At 41.1% G+C, this 25,327-nt stretch overlaps 1 protein-coding gene across 3 annotated transcripts in view; it reads right to left on the bottom strand.

Moving 5' to 3' along the window:
- Positions 1 to 25,327, bottom strand: part of Adgra3 (adhesion G protein-coupled receptor A3) — a 96,085-nt gene that overhangs the window by 36,885 nt on the left and 33,873 nt on the right. For 2 of the 3 annotated variants that reach the window (XM_040747066.1, XM_040747067.1), the window contains 8 exons: positions 18,618 to 18,689; positions 15,226 to 15,297; positions 13,390 to 13,461; positions 12,114 to 12,274; positions 9,659 to 9,872; positions 5,171 to 5,335; positions 3,297 to 3,498; positions 2,316 to 2,471 (listed from right to left, as the gene is read on the bottom strand). In XM_040747066.1, the coding sequence (XP_040603000.1) occupies positions 2,316 to 2,471; positions 3,297 to 3,498; positions 5,171 to 5,335; positions 9,659 to 9,872; positions 12,114 to 12,274; positions 13,390 to 13,461; positions 15,226 to 15,297; positions 18,618 to 18,689 (1,114 nt within the window). Of the gene's footprint in view, positions 1 to 2,315; positions 2,472 to 3,296; positions 3,499 to 5,170; positions 5,336 to 9,658; positions 9,873 to 12,113; positions 12,275 to 13,389; positions 13,462 to 15,225; positions 15,298 to 18,617; positions 18,690 to 25,327 lie in introns of those variants that run through there. The other variant, XM_021226417.2, reaches the window with a different exon arrangement.

The following is a 25,327-nucleotide window of genomic DNA, read 5'->3' on the forward strand; positions in this document are numbered from 1 at the left end:
TAATAAACAGTGAAAGGCAAAGGCTACAGCTCCCAAAGGATCACACAGGATGACAGTCACCATATGCCAAGGAAATACATTTATACTTCCAAGATTCAACCACAGAGCCTATCTTTTCTTTTGATTTTCAATAAGTTGACGTCACATCTTTTCAGTGAAAACTATAAACTTTACTCTATTAAACAGAAATATCCTCCAAACTAAGTGTTCAGAGCAGTAACTGTAGTCCTTAGGAGTCTTTGAAAGGGCATCCTTAGATTGAGATAGCTCTTACAGAGAGAACACACGAACCTTTGAGGTCAGACCCATAGTACTGTAAACACCTTCTGAGACGAGAAAATCCCATGATCCTGTAAAACCAGACCCAAGGCACAACCTCATTTCCTCAGAATTCTTTTACTTGGGTATAGAAACCCTGTAAGCTAAACAGGACCAATACCATCCTAATTTTAAAAATGAAAAGGGCCCATAGTAGCCATTATGTAGTAACCCAACAAGATGCTGCCACCTAAGACGTGGAGGCAAGACTATCATCACAAGTGCCAGGCAACAGTTATGTAACCCACAATGTCATCTTGTTCTTGTCAAAAAAAGAAAAAGCTTGATTTATGATTACTGCTATTTGTGTACACTGTCTAAGTGTAAGTGCACGTCCTAGTCCTAGTGTGTGTGGAGACAGAGGACAGTTTTCAAGAGTTGTTTCTTCCTCCTTCCACCTTTCTATGGGTTCCAGGTATCAACCAGGTGTGCACTGCCAGCGTCTTGCTGGCCTCCATGTTGCTCTTTACAAGTAGAGGATGAAAAAGCAGTTCTTTCCTTCACTCATAGCACAGGAGGGACACACACTACAAAGTCTCGGTGCTCATATTCCAAATGTCACTGCAATTATTCTGCTAACTCTGAGCACTAGTTTTTCAGGAAGAAGGAGCAATCATGTGGGCAGCTACCCTGTGATTATCAGCATCAATAGAGGGTAAGTGCACCAGTCAGAATCTGAGCAGTTACTCCCAGGGCTAACAAAACTTCCCCACGGGGAAGTGGCCCTTGCCAAAAACCAGGGTCCATGAGTTCAGACAACCACGCTGAAACAGTCTCCCTCTCCAGCAAACTTGCCCATTCCCTGAGTTCCATTTATATACATGTGTCGTTTTTCCTTCCTTCATTACCTGTACCCTATCAAGTAAACACCAAATGTACTAGTGCTGTAATCACAACTCACTAGCAGCATACAAGATTGGAATATTCTAAGAGAAAAAAAGGAACATCCTTAGTTAAATGATGTAGAGAAAGAGGGTATATTGTTTACCTTTATCTCTACCAGCAGTGGATTTGTGGGATCTTCCAAGAAGATATATAAAGACTCTGTCTAACTAGCAACTTCCCTGTGGTTAAAGGGAAGGCTGAAGATAGGACGAGGCTGAAATTGAAGCGGCGCACAATTCTGAGTCCTGCGTGAGAACTCCCAGGACCTGTGTTCAGCTCAGCCATAGCCTAGCTGTGTGCACAGAGAAGCCACCTCATTTTTAACAGGGTTCTATTCTTACTTGACCTACATTCTTTCTGCCTGCCTTTAAATGCATCTCTGTTAAGTGGTTGTATCACAGGAGAAACAACATATCAAGTTTGTAAAGAGTTTAAAACCACAACTTACACAGACATTACTTTTGCCTCAAAAATTAAATGAATTTTCTTTTATTTGCGGCTCTGAAATCTGGGGTTGTTCGTTTTTTCCCTCTAATGAATGCCATAGTTTTATCATAGTTCTAATGTGTCCTATTTAAATACACACCTCTCAAAAATCACTCTTTCCTTTAACTGACACATACAAACTGTCTATGTCTTTGGGTACCATGATGTTTCATACATGCATGCACACAAAAGTTCCTCGGCAGCCCCTCATTTCTGTTACATAAGTAAAGTAATGGCAGTTTACAACAAGGTCCAGTTGACTAAATTAGTAAGAGGGGCAATTGCTGTGTAGACAGTGGGGATCCCAGGAGCTACAAGAAGCATCTGGCTAACATGCAAGATGGTGGAGGCTGATTTCTTACTACACCTACCTCCACTATTCATGGCTCCTCAGTGCTCAAGAGTGAAAAGCTCACCTCCATCTCCCATAGCCCTGTAACGCTTGTGAACAGGTCCTCATCACCTCTGACGTGTAAGCTTCTCAACAGCAAGTTTGGAAATCAAAAAAGTGTATGGAGTTCAGATACAGAAAACATCAACCACCTTTAGAAAGAAGCCCTGGGCTCTCTCCCATTAGAGCTTACCATTGGCCGACACTCACTGCAAGTTGGAACTTAGGAACATACCTCTTTTGACTTTTCCTCTTTGGTAAATCTTCCAAACTTTTCTATCATTTCAGCCACAAATATAACATCCATTTTGTCAGAAAAGTTGGCCGCCTCCACAGTGTAAGCCAGCAGCTGCCGAGCCGTAGCCACGGCATTAGTAAGATTGAGGGGCATCTATGAAAACAGGTAGACAAGCACTGCACATAAGAACTAACATCATTAGTTAGTTGATATCATTAACTGTCTTATAAAACCTACCAAGGGATTAAAACCAATAGACTTCTCAAAAGGTTTGTAAGTTCAAGAAAGTTGCATTTTGACAAAAAAAAAAAAAAAGCCTAAATTTTTAGGGGGAATAAATTAATCTCAGAAAGAAATAAAGCAATACCTAAAGACATACTAGGATAATACACAGTTCTATCTATTCTATCCACATCTACACCAACCTCCCTCCCAGTTGCTGGGGAAACTGTTCCCAGTTCTCCAGCTTCGAGCGAGTGGTAACGCAGCACAGCAACCCTTATCTAGTCCTGATCCCCACGCTTTGGAGCGCTGGCAGGAGTGTTTCTCATGTGCTGATTTGCTGACTGGCGCTCAGACGGCAATGACTATCGCTTAAAAGGTAAGTGGGTTCTGGGGAGCAGAGAAAACACCACGCACACACACACACACACACACACACACACACACACACACACACACACACAAACCCCACTCTGGCTAGGAAGGTTAAAAAGGTACACAGAAACAGCGAAAATGAGACTCAGCCGAGAATTCTAGGGGCCCTCTGACAAAGGGATTATGGAAATTTCTAACTAGAAACCCAGATATGTCTGGGACTCTGACTCGTCAAGCAGTAATGGGAAAAGATGGGTTATCACAGAGCACCTGATCCCAAATATAAAAAGAGTTTATATGCAACACTCACCCTTTACCTGGCATTTAAAAAATACTGTATTTCATTCACAACCCAGGTGAATCAGAATTCCCTATAGTTACCTGATTAAACATATACAGAACTCTAGTGACGTCATTTGCATACTGGCAGCGAGAATAATCATCGTCTGCCCAAAAGCCACCTCTGTCACATCTGCGCCAAGCCTTCCTTTCATCCTGTGTGCTTCCGGGGTAGATCCCACTGCCGTGAGTGTTCCGGGTACACTGAAGATACGCTGTGATGCCTGCCAGTGTCCTGGGCCATCTACACAGGCAGAAACAAAACAGTCTAAGAAAACCTAGAATGGCAGAGGTTAACAAGGACAGTGATGGCACAGAAAAGGAAAAGAAAAGGATTAAGACATGAATATGGCCTGGACTACCAAGCGAGTTCCAGGACAGCCTCCAAAGCCACAGAGAAACCCTGTCTCGAAAAACCAAAAAAAAAAAAAAAAAGACATGAATATGATCACAGACAAAAGTCACAAAGAAGATAGATCCTGGGAAAATAAAGATCACAATACCTTTTAAAGTTTCCATGGATGCATTTATTCAGTCTATCATTTGAGAATATTTTGATAACACAATACAATAAATAAAATATTTTTTCTAAAATAAAAACCAAACATCTAAATGCTGCCACAAATGTCTAAGGAAATTATTTCACAGCCAAGAATAATGAAAATGGGTGCTATATATCAGCTTATAGTCCTGTTTAATAAATGTTAAATTATATTTTTGGAATTATATAACAAGTATGATATGAGAAAAAATTATTGCTCTATGAAAACAGAATCTGGCCTTTTGGACAAGAAAGGCTAGGAAATATGAAGAGTGAAGATGCCACAGCAGGTCCTTTAGTACTATCCTGAGAAAACCCTGCTCGCACAACTGACCCTATCAGTGGCTGCTTGGGACCTGGAAGGGTGAATTCCTGTGATCTCTTTAACTAAGTGTAACTGGCTGTGCCTACACTGCAGACTTAGCTGAATATCTGCTTCCCTCCTACAGTCTGGCAGGTTTGGGCAAAGAGAGCCTAAAAGACCAGCCCTCAACGGCAACATTGGTGTTCCTGGGAGGAAACACTGCAGGGTGACTGTTGGCTGCCTTTTGGATTCTACTGGAGGAATGACTGTGTCAAGTTTACCCATGGATTCCTCCAGAACCTGCCTATGTCGTTTACCTTTAATCTCTGACTATGTCTACACAGAGATCGTACACTAAGGTTTCACATACGAGACCCTATAGTGAAGTTCTGCATACCTCCATCACAGGATTCAATAGAACTTATCAGTGAGATGTTACTCTACCAAGAGCCACTCAAACCTGCTGATGCAGGGCATCACCTGGGAGAAAGCTTTGAACTCTTATTTCTCTAAAATCGAAAATGAAGTTGTGCCACTTAATACAAAGTATAACTGATGTATAGCAGTGGAATTACTGAGAGAGATCAATCACATCAAAATAAAAACCATGATCAAACACTATATACACAAATCAAGCAACATTATACCAAACATCATTAATACAGCAGTGCTTTTACACTGCAATGCCTTAAGGAGTATCAGAAGATAAATAATTCATTAATCAATTAAGCATGCAAAACACTAAAAAACTGAATGAAGACAAAAATCCAACATTAATGGAAAATATGATTACTTCATAAAAGATGCTGAGTGTCGCAAAAAATGAGCAAATGTCACACATTATACCTTTAAGAACTAAAAGTATAAGCATAGACAGTGTTGGATGCACATGAACTACTCACTCAGTGGCAATGATGAATACTGAATCTCTCTCTCTCACACACACACACACACACACACACACACACACCCTCAAGTTTTGTTATTGAGGATGAGAGACCAATTACATGCCTTTGAGATTACAACACTTAGGGTAAATCAGCATTTTCTAGTATGTTTCATGTCACTGACCTGAAATCACCTTTGTTGTTCACAACCCTCTCTGGTGGACAGTACTGGGCCGAGCTTTCTAACACCACAATATCAACAGTTCTTGTATTATTCCCTCGTTTGGTCTGAACATGACAACCCCAATTTCCAGTAGATCCGGCCTGAATATTGGAAATGGTTAGGGCACTGCAGAAAAAACAAACAAAATTTAAGAGAGAAACATCAGGATCTTAAAAATAAAGTAGAGTCATACGAGCGGTAGGAAGCCAGGCGGTGGTGGTGCACAACTTTAATCTCAGCACTCGGGAGACAGAGGCAGGCGGATCTCTGTGAGTTCGAGACCAGCCTGATATACAAGAGCTAGTTCCAGGACAGCCTCGAAAGCTACACAGAGAAACCCTGTCTCAAACAACCAAAAAAAAAAAAAAGAGCGGTAGGAACACAGCACAATGGTTTGTAACACAAAGGAATTCCAGAAGCATGGTGGGACACAGAACAGCCAGCCCAGGGGTGGAACATGGTTTTAAGTCAGACGATTTCGAAGACTTTGAGTAAAAGATTCATGAAAAACAGGACCATTATGAAGTGACTTAAAAAAGAAATGTTTAAGGAGATGAGGCTGGAGGGATGGTGCAGTAGGTGACAGCACTTGCTTCTCTTGTAGAGGACCAGGGTTAAGTTCTCAGCAGCCCACGCAGCAGCTCACAAACCATTTGTGACTCCCAGTTTCACATGGTCTAACAAGCTTTTCTGGGTACTGCATGCACACAGTGTGCATACAGACACATAAGCAAAGCACTCAGAGACATAAAAACAAACAAACGAAAAATAAATAAATGAAAGTATTTAACAGGAAATACTTTGTAGAGAAAGATTATACTAAAAACAGGTGGATCAGTGGGTAAAAATACTTGCCAATATGCTGGGTGACTTTAGTTTGAAAACCACACACAGTAAGAAAGAATCAATTGCTGCAAAGTTCTGTGGCCTCTACAAGTACAGCATGGCATTCACACAAGAATACAAGTGTATGTGTATACACTAAATAAATGTAACTCTTAAAAAAGATTAGTAAATGACCAATTAATGATTCCGAAAGAAGTGTCTATGCGAAGCTATGTTTCGCCTTAGAGCTGTATCTCTCCATAATGGTGAGTAAATCTCACTCTCAGTATGAAATCATAATTCTCTAATATAAACCTATTAATTAAAGAGCAAGTGTCAAAACCTTCAATTAACCCTCTTTCCTCTATATGATCCACCAAGCTTTGCCATTATGTAGACACAAATGGTAAGAAATAATTAGACATAAAGCATGTATCATCTTAATTAACTTATCAAATTATGTCTGGAGTGAATACACATTTGTCTGGTCTCCTAAATCACCAAGGGCTAGCTAGCATTCTAATAGACTCTGAGGCACTGTTACATCCAGAATCATCAAAGAAAATGAATATTAGCGTTCCTAAGTTAAGAAACAAGTCAACAATTTTAATCAATATTTTAATGATGAGTGACATAAAAAGAAAAATTCTTTATTAAATAATCATTAAATCCAAAGCTACTGTATGCTGTGCAGCTATACTGAATTAGGACAAAATACACAGAAAGTATGGTGATGAAAACCCTATGTAATCCAGATTGCAAGCTCAGCTCAAAAGCCTCACTACATAACTCCTTTACTATGTGCCTAGTCCTCAAAAGGAAAAATATCTGGTAGTTCCAAGTAGTAAGACAAATGTCAAAACCAAGTGTCTAGTAATCCCAGCATGGAGGACCCGAGACAGGAGGATCAGAAAGCCAACCTAAGTTCTTAAAATAACAAAAATATCCTGTGTGTTTACATTCTAATAAAGTACTAGCTTAGACATTTGAAAGCTATAGCATTAAAAATTATGAAAAAATGATATTTTTACCCTATTTTTAAATAAACATGGTGATTCCACATGAAATGTGACTGCTTGCTGGCCATAATGAACACAATCCTAGCTCAGAATTTACTCAGGCAATGGACACCCTTTTCTTCCCTGATTTTGACACAGTACTTATTTGGACCACCACAACAGCCTAAAGTCCCACACTTCAAAACATGGTACCATCAAAGGAATATGACATACTTCGGTGGGGACATTATACAGTACTAGCAGCTAGCAACCATGAGGTATACCACCAATGTCACTGCCTCAGAGGATTAATGTGGGCCCCAGTGTTGGTGGCACCCTTCATAGGTCCTCATATACTATGCCATCATTTTTTGTGGATAACTTTTAACAATGCTTTCAATGTCTAAAAGCATCCACTGGAACAAAAGTCCCAGGAATCTCCGAGACAGCCGGCCTGGAGACAGGAGATGCAAGAAAAAAGAAGCAGCTTGAGTGTCATCTTGTAAGAAAACGACAACCACTGAGTCTTACAAATAAAGGATGGATGATATCAAGGGACCTACAAAGGATCAATAAGCTTCAACCTCACCTACTTCAACAACCACGAGTTTCCTTTCACTATACATTCTGGAGTGAACTCTGAGTGAAGGATTCTCCATCTTCATATGAAAGACTATCATGTCAGTCAAGTGTTGCTACCAAGAAAAATGTTAGGCCAAGTTGCTTTTCTTAGAATTAATGCTTTGTGCTGCTGTAAAAGAATTATATATACTTTAAGCATAACTTCAGAAACAGATTTATAAAGTAAATCCACTTTAGTCATACAAGTTAGACTTTTAAATTAATCAAAGCTCTTGTATAAAGAAGAATCCATTATTTTTAAAGTTTTGTTGTTATATTGTGTTAATTATTTAGTGTGTAAATATTGTGTCATTTATACAATAAACTCCCTAAGAGTACATAATTAGATGAGTTTTGACATATGTATATGCCTGTGTAATTATCACCACAGTAAAGACAGTGTAACAATGAATACATCATTCCTTACAATTAACAGCACCCCTAATAAGGAGTTCAGCTGCCGAGGCCAAGCCCACATAGCCATCTTTCCTGCAGTCTGCAGCTCTGAACACATTAGTGAAATCCGAGTACGTGGAAACTGTATTGATGCATAGAGTGATCAAAAGCAGACAGAAACTAAAGGTGATTTGATGTAGGAAGAAGGGATTGGCAATGGGAAATAACTTGGGCAATCCTAAATGGCTTTGGCCCAAGGCTCCTCTAACACCAGAAATATACAATTTTTGGAGCTTGAACAATTAGAAGACCAGAGGTAGCAAAATAAAAGTCCGGATGTGTTACACAGAGAATGAATTCAAGGGCTGTGGACAGAGCTTGGGGCAGAACATTTCCCTAAGCACGTGGGAAGCCATGGGTTTAAACCCTAGTGCCGGCTGCACTAAACACACACGTTTAGGTTGCCACCTACCAGAGACAGAGAGCTAGGAGTGGAAGATTAGCCAAGCTAACTGCCTAGCCAAACAAAACTTGTTCTCCTAAGAGGAATACAACAGAACCCAGAAGAATCAAGTCATAAAATACTTTCCATGATGAGACTGTAAATATTTTAGATTCTGTGAGCTAAGAAGCAACACAAACATGATATTTCATAAATGCTTATATAACCATTTGAAATGTGACTGCTGAAAATGTCAATTCTCAGTGGGCCAGAGTTAGCCAACAATTTAAATGCTTTATCACTATTTTCTTCATCATACACTTATATTAAAGTCAGGGACTTAACCCAACATGATTATTGTACACATATTTTTTAAAGCTATATTCAAAGTAAAGTAATCAGGACTGATGACCCCCACCAAGATGACTACGACACTGGAGTTGGAGAGCAAAGGTGTAAATGCATCTACTCTAAACACAAGAAGGCAAAAAATGCTTTTCATTTTATGCTTCCAGGAAAGTGGTACTGGTTTTCAAAAAAGAAATTGTAAAATCGAGAATTGATCCCTAAAATTCCCAGAGCTGACTTTCAGTTCGAAGAATCCTTACTTTCTCAGCAAGTTTCTCACAGCAACCTAGCCTTGGCAGCGTGCAAACTGCAGTTTACTCAAGCAACAATTCCAGCCAAACTCTAGACAGGCAAGGCAGCAGTGAGCAAGGCAAGGGGAGAAGGCAGAGAGGAGACTCCCTGTCAGCACCCCGAGAGTGACAACACACACATTTTTCAGCTGGTTTTATACTTTACAGAGCTCATTCACACTAACCAGCCTCGAAGTTGACAGTTCAGAATTATACTCTTATACTAACAGTAAGTAGGTGGGGAGATAAAGTATCTTAAAAACGCAGCCATTAATCAGGAGATAAAATAGTGAAAGTATGGTGATTGCTAAAAGAGAAATAAAAGTTTAGTAGCAGAAATGGTTAGCAATTAGGTTTGGCACTAAAAGTTTACATTTTCCTCTTAAAAGTTTAAAGAAAAAGACTTCAACTTTAAGTGTCTCCTTTTTATATTCAGCTTTTTCTTCCAAAACTGGATGAGGAGATGGTTAATTAACTTCCAGCTATGCACTGCAACTCGCAAAGGACAACACAGCCAGGGACACTGTACCTCGCAATCAAGGAGCAGTTGTGAATCATGTTTTTCTCCACAAAGATCCCTTGAGACTCATCGGTCTCAACGATGCGCCCATCCTGGTACCACAGCACTTGCATGTCCTGGTCTATGTAGGAAGCCATGCACTGGAAAGGAAGACTGTCTCCTTCAAACACAACCTGGCGATGAGACGGAGTCATGTAAAAGGATGGCAGCTCGAGGGGAGGATCTAGAGACAGAGAAACAAAGACCTGAGTGAACAAAAGCCAGACAAAGCACTTCATGTGCCACATTTAGAAGCTCCAGATATTCTGTGGAAATTGATCAGAACAGAAGCACACACACACCTCGGGACCAGCACTCTAACAGCTAGTACCAATGTGCCTGGTGAGTCAAGTCATAGCTTTGTGAGGCCAGCCTCCCAGGCTCATGTCCTGGAAACTTGGTGCCCTGCGTGGCAATGAACAAGATGAGTTCACCCAAGGGTATTAGAGCACTAGGGGTGCTGCCCTCGGAAACTGGTCTCCTGAACTGAGTTGTTGAGTATCAGCTGGTATAGCAGCCAGATCCCCACTCCTAAACAGATGGCTTCCTGTCTTGAGATGTCATCTCCTACTTCCACACATATTCCCATCATGATGCCATTATCATGAGGCCTTCATCGGAGGCCAAAACACTACAGAAGCATGACCTTGACCCTCAATCCGAAGCTGAACTAGTAAATGTTTCTCTCTTATGTAGAATGCTACTTAGCTTTGCTTGTATAATTTGTTATAACAGAAACAAAGTAACACAAATAGGCCACAGATTAGAACAAAGTTGACAACTAAAGCATGGGACATTTCTGGTATTCAGAACCCTTCCTTTCCAGGGATAACCTAACACACACAAACACAGAAGCAAAGGCAGAGGCCAAATCATAAAGTACTGAGATCTAGAGACTGGAGCTACAGAAGAACAAATGTTGGTGGCATCATTTTAAAATACATTTTGAAGATTTCCATGAATTAAAATGCTTTCTTCTGGTTATAAAATTATGCATATAGTGAAAACCTTTAAAACATTTAAAGAAAAGTCATTTTAAAACTCCCTATTTAAATCACTGTTTAAAAGATTATATTTCCTTCCAGTGTCAGAAAAAGGGAAAGATTTTACATATATATGTAAAAAAAAGATGCAATTACCACTGATTCATTAAAAAGACTTTAAAATATTTAGCTCATTTATCTAACACAATTCTGTTGTCAGCAATAGTGTGTAGAAATCAAAATTTAAAATATGCAAAAATATATACAAAGGAAGTAATCACTGTTATTTATGGAGTGGGAAATTATTAACAAGCTAAAAATGCAGCAGGAAGAAAGCTGCTACATTATAGCCACAGCTACATAATGCACCAGTGGGGTCTATTTTATACACAGACATAAGCTTACATTATTTTAACTTTCAGAAAGTTATCTTTAGAAATATGATGGCATTTGTTTGACAAAATGCAGGAAAGAGTGCAGAAGAAAAACATTAAGCTCTCAACGCTAGCCCTCCTTGACTAACATGAAAGCAGATATGCAGCTTCTCTTAGTGTTTTTTCATTCCATATCTGGTCTTAATTTTCATTCAGAGAACATACGTTCCTTATAAATTAACAATACTATGGGTAATAAAGAGAAAGGGGAGAAAGACAAAATCATTTATTTCATGTCTATCATGTGTCACTTTCAGTTCCTATGGTGCATTTTATCATTTTACACATGGTAATTGTGCTATTTCTCTCAGGTCTGTAGAAACTTCCAAAAGTCATGATTTCTCAATAACTGTATGCTACATATTGAATGGATGTGCCCAAAATCATTCAACTATTTCTCTATTGTTATGAACTTCAGCATATGCTTATACATAAAGTGATCAATTCCTTTGAATGAACTCTAAGATATAGAATTCTTTAATCTTAACTACATATCAATCCTTCATGAACAGACACATATATACTGATCAACTTTAGTTCAAAGGTCATATTATGTGGCTAAGATGTGCTTTAGTGGCAGAACACTGGCCTAGCATGTATAAGGATGAGTCTGATTCCCAACACAGCAAAAATGCAAACTACAAACAACAACCACAAAGGCTATTATGGAACTCCTACTCCTACTAATAAACAGTGTGAGAGCATCCTGTACTTGTATTGCTCTCCATGAGTTCTCCAACTGAAGAATACTGACAGTGTTCATCTGTCAGTCTCTGAAACAGGGTCTCATGGAGCAAGCTGTTCAGAACCAAGAACCCTAGAGGTCAATGGAAGAACTGTTTTCTAATCTGGCCAGCCTAACCACTGGTTTACACTGAGTATTATTAAATTCTTCAAGATTAATTGTTGTACTGAGATTCTGTCAAAAGAACTTCAGAGTCTGTCAAGAGAAACATGGCAGCAAATCAAAACATGGTAAATGCTCCCCCAGTTTGGTTGCTCCCTTACCGCATGTTAAGAGCTCCTGCTTCACCCCCGTGACTGGCTGGGCCTGCAGTGACTTAGGATAAACACACCTGGTGTCCCGCACAGTGATGTTCCTCTCCTTTACCCAACGATGCATCCACAGTATGTTACAGTCACACAGAAGGTACTCAGTCTGAAATTCTCTGTAACACATAGGTTAGGACGACAGTGAGAAGCATCATGGAGCAGCAATACCGGTTCCTTTCTGTTGTAACAGCTGACCTTTTTGTTGTAAAGCACAAGGCACAGATGGTCAACTATTTATAAGCCTTTTCCAATGCCCTGCTGTCCAGAGTGCTGGAGCCCACCAATACCTCCCAGGATCCTGGGTCTACTTCTAATCAACAGAACGAAATACTTGTCTGGCATCCTGCTTACCCTTCTTCTATGCATCAACTCTCCAAGCCCTGGGGCTCTTCTTCTGACCTGGTCCTAAGCCACCCTATCAAGTCTTTATCTTTTACTGTAAAGCACTTGATAATAATCCGTGGCCTTGAAGCCTTCCCACATTTTACATCACTGCCATGTTCTTGGCCTAAATGCTGCCACTCCTATTGTGATTTTGGGGATAGGGGTCAACATATACTGAAGAGAGTATATGGTAAAGAAAGAGTCACCTGGAGAATGACTCTACCTAGTAAATTACATATAATGATGTGATAGACAATTTACCTGTGATTCTAACAGAAATCAGTATGATCTGAAAATACAGTTAATTTTTAAACATAATTCCTTTGCAACCTTGAGATAAACAAAATAATCTATATATCAGAGACCTGTGTGAATTTGATATTACACGGAGGGACTTCTCCTTAAACACTCCTAGGAATATCAGCAATAAGCTGGGGATTAATGTGGAGCAGAATTACAGGACAGAATTAAATCCTTAGTGTGTAAAGTAGTCCCAGAAGGAATTTTTCAGGAGGAGGAATGAGCTATATTTAGGCATTTAATTAGTCAACAACAAAAACTTATGGATCTGAAAATTAAGTCACGAGAAACAACTGCCACCAGTTTATTCGTTCTGACTACAGTTGGGAGGGACACATTTTGAGGAGACAGCATCTCAGTTTGAAATATTTCCCTAATATTTACCTCACAAGCTTCAGGCCAGACACCGGCTTCCACAAAAGCATAAGTTTTGAAGATATGTGAGACATTTCTCATGAAATCTCTCATAAGCTACAAAACCACTGTTAGCTTCTTGTTTTCTTCAACACTGAATATAAACTAAATACAACAAAGAATTCTTACTTACAAAGACCGCAATGAGCCAAGATAATCAAAAGTTCCTTGAGACAGCGAAGTAAACAAATTCCCTGAAAGATTTCTAAGGGAAAAGAGAAAAAAGGTTCACTTTTTAAAATACTTACCAACACATCATTTCTATTATTTGATATTGTCTCAAGTATCCTAAGAGCAGAACAAAATGTAATGATGAATTCATGGAAGTTGCTTGAATTCTTTATATAGAAGAGGGGATGTGTGAATGCCTCCATGAGGCTGGAGGGCAGCAGTCCTCAGCCTATATACAATGTTCTAGGCAAAAGCTTCAGAAATACCTTAATGCTAAGTAAGTATCAGGCAAACCTAACATTCCTTATGGATTCCCCACTAGAATGCCTGCTCACATGTTCACTTGGGGTCATTCAGGAAAACAACAAATAAACATTGAAAGAGCGGCCTTCATGGTCAGCAGTAACCAAGCACACACCAAGACTGAACAGATGTGAGCAGAACAGTAAGTTCTGGGGCTAGGAGGACTCTCTGTGTACAGGGCAACTATGGCCTCACACAAATTATGTAACCTCTCTTGGTCTGCTCCCAGTCACATGCTGTACAATGTAAACCCTTCAGCATGCTGTATGATTAAACTCAACAGTATTAGTGTTATAGTGTGAAATGGACTAAGAGTACAGAAAAACTACTGAACTCAAGTTCCTGAGCATGTAATTAGGCTGGAAGGCAGAGTATGTCTTATTTGAGGTAGTGCTTCTAGCAGGTAGGGGTAGAAAACATGTGCCCCGTGTTTCTTTAGCCTTTGTTCTTTCTTTTTCAATATAAGGTATTTTCATGCATAGAAGGGTATCTTATTTAACATTTTGACAAGTTAAGGATATAGCACACAGGTAAAAAGAGCAATATGATACTAACTTATATTGTAATCTTCAAGCTAAATATGACTCTACCATTAAAAAAGAAAGAAAATGGTAGATGTTCAGGATAGACAGCAAATGTTCCTGGGGTTTCTAACATTAAAAGAAGCATGGAGGTCCCTGAAAAAACTGGCAGCATCATTCCAACACCACAAGATCTAAGTTTAAGAGTTTCGGTAAAGGGGAGGTAGGGCAGAGCAGACCACAGAAAGGGGCACAGGACAGAAGTTTGGGGGTTGTGAATAGGCCAAGCTCTCCTCTAAGGTATGGGCTGAAATGGTCAGTGTGGGAGGGAGTGCCACCTGTGGACAGAGGGCGGAGAATGGGGGGGTGGGGGTGGGGTCACACCCATGCAATGGGTTGGGGGGGAGGTGCTGGGATGGAGCTCTGCTATCACACAAACACTAACACTCAGAATCAGTACACAATGGTCTCCAGGGAGATCACAGAACTGACGTGGTGGGATGATGTATTATAAATCCTTAATCTGAAAATCTGAAATCCAACACGCTCCAAAATATTTGAGCTCCATGACAACAACACGGAAAATTTTTATAGCATGAAACTTGTATGCTTTATGCAACCGAGTGTTTAAAATATTGTGTAAGATTATCTCCAGGCTCTGATTATGGGGTAATTATGAAAGAGAAAAGAATTTCACATTTACATTTGGGTCTCACCCGCAGAGTATCTCCTTGTGCATATGAGATCTCCTCAAGTCGGAAGCACTCTAGTCTTAAGCATGTTTAGGAAGGGATTCTCAACCCATCTTCTATTCTGAGGACACTACATCTCATGACCCAGTAGTGAGCTTCCTGTCCCTATGGCGCCTTATATAAGACCTACAGGTGCTACTTTAACACACCACTGATATTCAGACTCTTGGGTACCTACTGGTTCAATATCGTATATTTTAATAGAGTAGAAAAGGTACTTACAGCCGAACTAGATTGGTGAGTCCTCGAAATACGTCTGCATTCAGACAACCTATTCGGTTGTTTGTCAGGTCCCTAAGGGAAGGGGGAGATGACTTTATTTAGTTCTCTTAACTCATACAAGTCTGACAGATTCAGATTCAGGTTAAGAACGTAAGACCCTTCTTTTCTGCATCCTCCCTCAAGCGAGACACAAAACAGCATTCAAGAAAATGGCTCTCGGTTTACCTTCCTTCAGGCACACACAGACACGATGCCATTTAGTTATACTTCAACCACTTCCTCTATGAAATTAATGAAGATAAAGCTAGAGTAGTAAAACGAGACTCGTTCTATCTTACTACATGCTAGAACTCCTGAGAAGCCCTACAGAATCAGTCAAGGGAGAGGGCTCGAGGACTTAGCCCAATCACCAAATTGCATTAGCAACATGCCTTTATAACTCCCTCCTTCAGACACGCAGACACTCTGATTATAGCGAGGGGAAGAAACACTTCATTAGCTTTGACCTTGCACATCAGTCATTCACTCTCAAGCCAAATGACTTTTAACAGTATCTAGAAAACAGCCCATTCTGCCAGGCCGCTCTAATGTCCAACAGTTCCTAGCACCTGTTACCCTCTGAATATTTTCTTCTCACAAGTCTATACTGTCCTCCTTTTCATTTATGCATAATCATCAGCTATTAGTTATGATGACTGGGGGAGGGACACAAGACACACAAGTGACACAGCACACATATGGAGGCTGACAAACAACTTTTGGGAGTCGGTTCCCTCCTTCCACTCTGTGTTCCTGTGTTCGTGGACTGAACCCATGTAAGACGCACCACCCCGACAAGTGCTTTGCCTGGGGAGCCCTCTCACTGGCCTGTGAAATTCTAGCGAATCCACGGTTGCTTCTTTACCCTCTCACTGAAATTCACACCTGGAACAAGGGGCACACTACTTTACATTTAACCAGGGTTGCAGTGAAAACTACACAGGAAGGCAACTTCAGATGTTCATGGAGTGCTCAGCCTTTCACCTTTGTTCATCGGTGGACTTTACTAACTTTGGGGGGAAAAACTATGATGAATTGTTCCTTTTATTAGTTGTTACATTCTGAGTAATTCAATCCACTTGGAATATTAATAGAGAAATTATGAAACTTCTCTAAACCAAAAATCTCTAATGTCTACATGATTTTCTGACAGAGAAATGCATCCTTTGCTACACTCTGAGTTACACTATGAAAAAGGAAGGGGTAGAGTGCTCATTTCCAAACAAAGGCTGCTGAATTCCAAACTGTGCGCTTGGTCACAGCACAAAGCATGCATTTGACTATAAATTCCAAGCACAGGGCGTTTGACCTGGGTACCTCCTCAGTGAGTTTGCCCCTTCCACATTTGAAAGCCACCCTGAGTTATCTGGCAGAACAGGATGTGTTAGCTCTGGTTTCCCTCTCTTATGGCTCAAATAACTTTAAGCCACACAAAGCTTGCTCTTGGCTTGTGTAGCTCAAGCTCCTTACAATTTTAAAGCCAAGCATTTAATCATGTGGGATTTTCTAAAAGTGGATTTTCCTTTTATTTCTAGGTTTTACAATTTAAGAAAATGAGGTATCATCTAGTGGGCTGTTGCTTGAACAAGCGTGTTTCGGTCCTATTCATCCTGCTAACTCACTTCCTCTGAGCTTTAAGTGATATAATTACCACTGACTCTTCGGGAAACAATTCCATTATAGCTATACCTACTTAAATGGAATTTAGGTATTGATAATGAGTTTTCATTTGGATTGAGAATCAGCTTACATTCGTTGATAAAGCAAAGAAGAAAGTGAATGGGTTTGAGTTTCAACTACTCCTGGTAGTTTATCTTTCAAAAGCTACTTAATCTTCCTGACTCCAATTATGTATAACTACAGACAAAAGCATGGACACTGACAAAACGCTTTGTGTGGCCACTGAAATGAATGACCTAAAGCTCTGCAAGAAAGAGAGTCGGGGTCTATAAAAAACTAGCAGCCATTAACTACTAACTACATGGCTATCTTTACATCCCACTAAGTCTACACATAGGACTCCTTCAGCTTGCAAGCTGTATGCCATAAACTCAATTACCAGTCAGCTGGTTGGAATTAAGAATGTATTTTCTGGCAGGAAGAACACTGTAAATGGCAATTACCTTCCAACGCAGGAACACCAGAAGAGCACTTACTGTGCAATGCAATGAAAACAGGCTAAGGCAAAACCCAGCACAATTACCAGTAATTAAGTTAAATGCTACTGAACAAGATTATTAAACTTTTAGACAGCAGTACTTGAGACGTTATTTAGGATAAGGAACTAAAGCAAGAACCAAAGGTTTTTTGAGGCACCTTCAAACACTCATGAAACTGTCTTTTACTGACAGTCTAGTTCATTTGGCCTACATCTTGGCATGGAGGTATTATAAGCATTGACCTCTCTGTTGCCCAAACAGCTGTGAAGACAGTGGTGTGGACCACACAGGAAACAGATAACATGTGATGATCAGAGAAGAAAGAAGGTGGGGGGAAAACATTATGGATTGTTAGCATCAGCTACTGAGAGGGATGATTAAAACAAACAGCTCCAGAGTTCCAGACAGGACACGGCTTTATCATTAAGTCTTCATTTACCTGACTGTGCACAGCCTCAGAATCCATTTCCTTCATCCTACTACTTCTCTAAAAAATAGCACCATGCCTTCTTGAAGAGGTTCAGTTAGCCAGAGTAATAAGTCGTTGTCTGGCGGCCATTCCTTCCCCACTCTTTGCCCACAGTGTATAGCACACACATTAACAAATCTCATTTTCTCTCTTTGGTCTGTCTTTTGTCATGAAAGTCCAGACCAAGCACCGAGGTCAGTCCTCCTCCTTCCCACCTTCTCACTCACATCGAGAGTCTGTGTGTTGGTCCAGAAGTGGGAGTGTGGAAGCAGCCAGAGCCCAGCAGTTGTCTTTACAAAGAGCAGAGTGGAGGATGGCCTACGTGCCTATCTATAGTGCAGTCACTTTCCAAATGTGAGAAACTGGCAGGAGGTTAACTTTCAGAGTAATAAAACCAACTCTTATGGCTTTGAAGTAAAAATACACAAGGAAATGGCAAGTCTTTACATCATTAATGAAACGCCTGAATTTCTGGAATTCAAAAGATGTACAGTTTGACTGGAGTCGTAGCTTGAGGACTGTCGCTACAGTAGTTATCGCTACAGAACTGACATGATAATGAGTTTGTTAGTGTAAGAGAGGCACCCAAAGCATACTGATAGAACACTAAATCCTCTCTGTTCTGTCGGGGGCCTGGCCAGAGGAGCCTCTTTTGTCAAGCTGGAGTTCACTGCTAGCTATAGAAGGAATGGCTCAGACTCCCAAGCAAGCAATTCAAAACTCACAATCTCTTCAGCGATGACAGTCCCCAAAAGGCACCCGGGGCTATCCTGCTAATAAGGTTGTTCCGGAGGTCCCTGTGAAAGGTAAAGTAAGAGTCAATGGCGGCCAATGCTTTGTGAAATATTTCAGCATACTACACTTACCTGCCATAGACACAGTCAAGAGCATGGGAGAAAAACACAGCAAAGGAGGTTAGGGCAAGATCTCCCTAGCAGTGAGTGCTAGTGTGAACTCAAATTTGAGAAATCAGACCTCAAACCTTTTGTCTTTGTCAACAAAAGCAGATGTCATAAGAGGTACAGGATCCTAACTACTCAGAGTGCCATCAATTCCCACCAGATCTATTTCTTTTGTTCTTTCCTTTGGACATTTTTATGTATATGTGGAGTGCATTGTTTGCAAGCATGCTTGCAGACATGGGGGTGGCATGTGCATGCATGTGTAAGCCCAAGGTTGATGTTAGGAATCAGCCATCCTCAATAGCACCTCCTCCTGGCTCACTAAGAAGGGTCTCTGAATCAAACCCAGCACTTGCTGGTGGCTTGTCCTCCTAGTCAGCTTACTCTGGGGATCTCGTGTCTCAGCATCCCCAGACTGCAACCACAGGCAGGCTGTCCTGCCTACCAGGCACTCATAAGGATTATAATCCGGGGTGAACCAAACTCTGGTTCTCCCACTTAAAAAGCTACATTTTAAGCACTAAGCCAGCTTGCCGGGACCACAAGCCCACTATGTCTGTAATTTCTTCCTTAGCAAGCTATACTTTGGTTATTAAGCACCTCAATGGTTGTGCTTATCACAAACATCATTAAATTGAATTTTTTCAATAAACATCTTTAAAATCTATACTCTGAAATTCATGTGATTTGCTTTGTTTTCCCTCCCTGGGATTCTATATTAAAGTTCTCCATAAAGTGAGGTTATAAATAAACATATTATAAATCCCAATACATAGCCCAAAGCACAGACAGAGGAGGTCTGTATCCCCTGTCATTTTATTCTCCTTCTCAAGCAGTCGGACATTTCCATGCCAGTACTCAACCACAGCAGGGCAGCAGTGAGTTTCAGTCATGTCTCCCTACCCACCAGAGGCTCGGGCCTCTAAAGCCAATCTGCAGAAAGGCCAGTACTTCCATCAATCTCCTAATACCCGTGGGTGGCCCACCCAGATGCCCTAAGTGAGCTTGTGTGTCAGGACCAACTCCCAGCCTTGTTCACTTAGTTGGTATCCTCTGGTCATCTGTCAGCAAGATAGATGGCAACAAACAGAAAATCCTTAAGTGGCTCTTCTCCCCAAGTCTGCCTCTGACAGCAACCTTGCCCATCCACAGCCACTTCTTGTCACACATGGCTTGACTATACACACACTGATGGCCAAACGACAGAAATGTGCAGGTAAATGTTCACAAAGCCAGAAGGACAGATAACTGTGGATTCCAAGTCCCTTCCAATTCAGCTGGGATGATGTGAAAGGCAGCCCTGGAAACAGATCCTGAACTTTGACAAACCTGTTCCTACAACGTGGAGGTAACGGGCACCATGGGTATCTAAGAACTACAGTTCTACCAAGGACAATTGAACCCATGCTCAGGAAGTCTCTAAGACTTAGTCTTCTGGAAGTCTTGCCAATCCCACTGCAGCTCAGAAATTACTGGGACCCCTTCACTACTCATGTTCAAGACTAGGTTGAGCACAGAGTCCTGGGTTTCTGCCCATCCCTCCTGAGAGGCACACTCCACACCACTGCTCTCTCAGCTAATGAAAACTACCTGCTGTGCAGTCTGACTCACACATCCTTTTCTGTCTTTCCTTGTTGTTGTCTTCTAAAGGCTTATTCTAATTACCAACGCAGCAAAAATACAATACAGGGGCTGCATTCTGGATAGGTTTCCTAGGAAAATTCTCTCTCTCTCTCTCTCTCTCTCTCTCTCTCTCTCTCTCTCACACACACACACACACACACACACACACACACACACACACACACAAAGGGGTGAGGCTGATCTCTGGTCATCCATGGCAGAAGTCATTCACTCAGTCTAAGCCAACATTCCTGATGTGTCATTGACACTGTGGCTTCCCACGCTGCCCACGCAGGTTATAAGATGGGACTAGAAGTACTCTAGATTACTTCAGGTTCGCTTTTATGAATCCTGCCTGTGCCACGGCCTCCACTGAGTGAAGGTCTAAAAATGAAATATGCACCACAGGCTCATGTACTAAATTGGTCTATGCTTGGTGGGGTTACTTTTGTTGGGGGTGGACACTCTGGGAGCTGAAGCCTCACTGGTGGAAGTGGCTCACTAGGGGTGGGACTCTGAAGGTAAATAGCTAGTCACCAAGCCTTTGCACTTCCCTGCTTCTTATCTGCCATGACACGAGACACTTTCTCATACCCACCCAACGTTCATGTGCACTGAAAAGGGCAAAATGAATCTTCCCTCTTCATAAGTCCTCACACACAGAGATGAAGAAAATGTGGTCAAGTTCTTGATGTCAGGGTTTAGGCACATCTTTCATACAGCACGAATTCATTAAAGGCACTAAGGAAATTTATACCCAGAGCAATTGAAAAATTGATAACCAAACACACTATGAAGTCGGTCATCATTAAATCAAGGTGCTGGAGGTAATATTCTTCCAGTCTCACTGGATGTTTGAAAATGAAGTTGAAAAATAAATTATTGTATACGATAATAATGTCTCAAGTCACTCAGGTCTTGTTCAACCCCCACGGCATTATGTGAGCACAGATTTTTTTTTAATACGGTTTGCAGGGCATATTGAGCACAGGCTTTTTTAACAGTGTCTCCTATCTCCTCAGCTATTCTCCATTGCAAGTGACCTTCCTGAGCAGAATCTTGATCGTGTCTCTCTGTTAAAACCGCCAAAAGTTCCCATCACTTGAGGGGGGAAAAAAGCCAAGTCTTTAAAGAAACTTGCAAGAATCCCTGAGACCCTGACAATGTCCATCTTTCTTACAACCCCTTCCTTCACGCTCCTGCATTTACAAAGTCTTCCCATCTTCATATACTGTGGTCACATTTTTAATCTGTCTAGAAAGGACCATTTTTACACTAGGCATGTAGTCAGTAGCAGAAAGCTTCTCTGGCACACTACAGGCACTGGATTCCATCCCCAACATCAAGTTCAGTAAGACCATGAACTTGTTTTTTTTTTCTCCAGATTTATTTTGGTAAAAAAAAATCAGATATAACCTTTCAAAAATTACATTAATGTTTAACATGCATTCAAATAACTTTCTTTTTTCCAGTTTAAATTTAGATAAGAAACGAGGTTGCTTCACAAGTCAGTTCCAGGTCCCGCTCCCATTCCCTCCCCTCCTCCCGTGCCATCCCCCCAACCCCCCCCCGTTATCCCCTCATTCCCCCAGGGAGGGTGAGGCCCTCCATGGGGGTGTCCATAGTCTGTCATTTCATATAGGGCAGGGCCTAGACCCTTCCCCAAGAGTTCAGGGTGAGAGTGTACCTCACATTGTTCTATGGGAGTCCAAAGTCCGTGTGTATACTTGGGATGGGTACTGATCTGCTGCACAAGGCTCAATAGGTTCCCTAGGCCTCCTCATTGACACCCAAATTCAGGGGGTACTGATCAGTCCCATGCTGGATTCCCAGGCTGATGCCTGGGATTCAAGAGTTAACCTTTGTCTGGTCAGCTGTTTCTGGGGGTTAAACCAGCCCAGTCTTAATCCCTTTGATCATCAGTCCTCCCTCTCTGTTACTGGCTTTCTTGAGTTCAGCTCAGTACTTAACCGGCCACTAAATGAAGTTTCTGTTTCCCAGACTCTCTGGCCATAAGATTGTATGCTGGCACTCCCCAGATCTATGTCTAAAATCCATATATGAGAGAGTACATGCCATGTTTCTCTTTTTGTGACTGGGTTACCTCACTCAGGATGGTTTCTTCTAGTGTCATCCATTTGCCTGCGAATCTCATGATTACATTATTTTTTTCTGCTGAATAGTACTCCATTGTGTAGATGTACCACATTTTCTCTATCCACTCTTCGGGTGAGGGACATCTAGGTTGCTTCCAAGTACTGGCTATTACAAATAAAGCTGCTATGAACATAGTGGAACAGACATCTTTGTTGTATGAATGGGCATCTTTTGGATATATGCCTAAGAGTGGAGTTGCTGGGTCATGTGGTAGGTTTATTCCCATTTTTCTGAGGAATCTCCATACTGATTTCCAAAGTGGCTGAACCAGTTGGCACTCCCACCAGCAAAGGAGGAGTGTTCCCCTTTCACCACATCCTCTCCAGCATAAATTGTCATTGGTGTTTTTGATTTTAGCCATTCTGACAGGATTGAGATGGTATCTCAGAGTTGTTTTGATTTGCATTTCCCGGATGGCTAAGGATGTTGAGCACTTTCTCAAGTGCCTCTCAGCCATTTTAGACTCCTCTATTGAAAACTCTCTATTTAGTTCTGCAGCCCACTTTTTAATTGGGCCCTTTGCTGTTTTGGAGACTTGCTTCTTGAGTTCTTTGTAAATTTTGGAGATCAACCCTCTGTCAGATGTGGGATTAGTGAATATTTTTTCCCATTCTGTGGGCTGCCTTTTTGTCTTGCTGACTGTGTCCTTTGCCTTACAGAAGCTTCTCAGTTTCAGTAGGTCCCATTTATTAGTTGTTGATCTCACTGTCTGTGCTACTGGTGTTATGTTCAGGAAGCTGTCTCCTGTACCAATTCGTTCAAGGGTACCACCCACTTTCTCTTCTAAGAGGTTCAGTGTGGTTGGATTTATGTTGAGGTCTTTGATCCATTTGGACTTAAGTTTTGTGCATGGCGATAAACATGGATCGATCCGCATTCTTCTACATGCCAGTCTCCAATTATGCCAGCACCATTTGTTGAAGATGCTTTCTTTATTCCATTGTATATTTTTAGCTTCTTTGCCAAAGATCAGATGTTCGTACGTGTGTGGGTTAATACCCAGATTTTCAATTCGATTCCATTGGTCTACCTGTCTATTTTTGTGCCAATACCAAGCTGTTTTCAGGACTATAGCTCTATAATAGAGCTTGAGGTCAGGGATGGTGATGCCTCTGGACGTTGCCTTGTTGAACAGGGTTGTTTTGGCTATCCTGGGTCTTTTGTTTTTCCATACAAAATTGATTATTGTTCTTTCAAGAAGACCATGAACTTGTATGTAAATAAGTAAGAGCACAGTCTACTGTGCCTTAGGGAAAGGAGATCATCTACAGAGGTAGGTTGGTAGACAGATAAATGGATACAACAATAAGACAAAAGCTGAGAGGCAAAATTGCATGAGCTATGCAAATGCTTCAGTCAACTATAGGAAGCCACAAAACCATCTAGCTATCCACCAAACCAGACAGAGTGAAGAACATGGCATCTCCCACAGTATTAACACTTCTCAGAAACAACAGTGTCATGATGTCTGTTGCTGATATCCATGTGATACTTCCAATGTGTACATGATGTACTAGCATATTCCAATAGTAATGGTGGGTAGTAAATTGTTAATTTTTATTACATTGTGGAATATGGGTAAACTGTTGATTTGGGAGGTAACATGGTCCTTTCCATTCTTCAGCAGTATGCAAGCTTTCACGATAAAAATGCCCTTTGTCCCAACTTTCTTAAATGTATCAGATCTTAAAATGAGGCACATACATCAGAAGCCTTGACTTTCTAGGTCTGGCCTCCCCACTCTCCAAACAACCATCACTGCACACCTCAAAGAGGCAAGTTTCAGAGTAAACAATCCTGGCATTCACTTATTTTGAATAAAACAAACAAAAACTCTGCAAATAGCGCCCTATTTTTTTTTAAAGCCTAAGTTTCCCTTCTCAGATTCTCAACAGCTTCTACAGGAGGAACTGATTTCACTGTAGCAGTTCATAAATCTGTGGTCAGTGATAAACTGTGTGTGTTCCTACAAAATACCTCTCATGAATAACTGAATACTGTAATATGATTTAAAGATACACTTTTTCTTTAATAATAAAAAATTCTTGACACATTATATAATATTTAATAATAGCCATATTAATCAGATACTGCCAAAAGATATTTATAGTCAGACTCTCTCATTTAATATTTCTCTCCCCAACAATGCAAAGTGTGTCTAGTACACAGTAGTTCAACTTTAGGATGTAGTGCTAAATCACAATGCATTAAGTCATAAAAGCCTACCTGAAAAAACCCACAGGACTTGTTTTTACAAAATCGAAGGCCTGTTTTATGTACCTGATCCCATGGGGGAATGTCCTCCCTCAGGCTTACTGGGTAGACACTTGGTCCCCAGGAGTTTGTGGAACCTCTAGCATGGCTGGTTGAGATGTGTCATTCAGGGCTGGACTTTCAGAGTTACAGCCAGCCTGCTTCAAGTGGAACACTCCACTTCCCGTCTGCCATCACGGCGTGACTGACCAGTGACAGTTTACACAGCCTCTAGCAGCTGCTCTGGCCTCCCGGCCTGTTCTAGCTACCAGGATGTCCCTGCCTCAGTGACTGTATTCTCTGGGGTTATAAGCCAAAAGAAATCTCTCTACCATCTTCCGGCACCAACAGAAGAATCACTCTAGTGGTCTGGATGAGAAATGTCCTCCATGGTCCGGGCACCAACAGAAGAATCACTCTAGTGGTCTGGATGAGAAATGTCCTCCATGGTCCGGGCATTTGAATACTTGGTTCCCAGCTGGTGATATTGTTTGGGGAGG

This window comes from Mesocricetus auratus, unplaced genomic scaffold (genome assembly GCF_017639785.1).
Source record: "Mesocricetus auratus isolate SY011 unplaced genomic scaffold, BCM_Maur_2.0 Super-Scaffold_100006, whole genome shotgun sequence".
In the NCBI taxonomy this organism is placed as follows: Eukaryota; Metazoa; Chordata; class Mammalia; order Rodentia; family Cricetidae; genus Mesocricetus; species Mesocricetus auratus.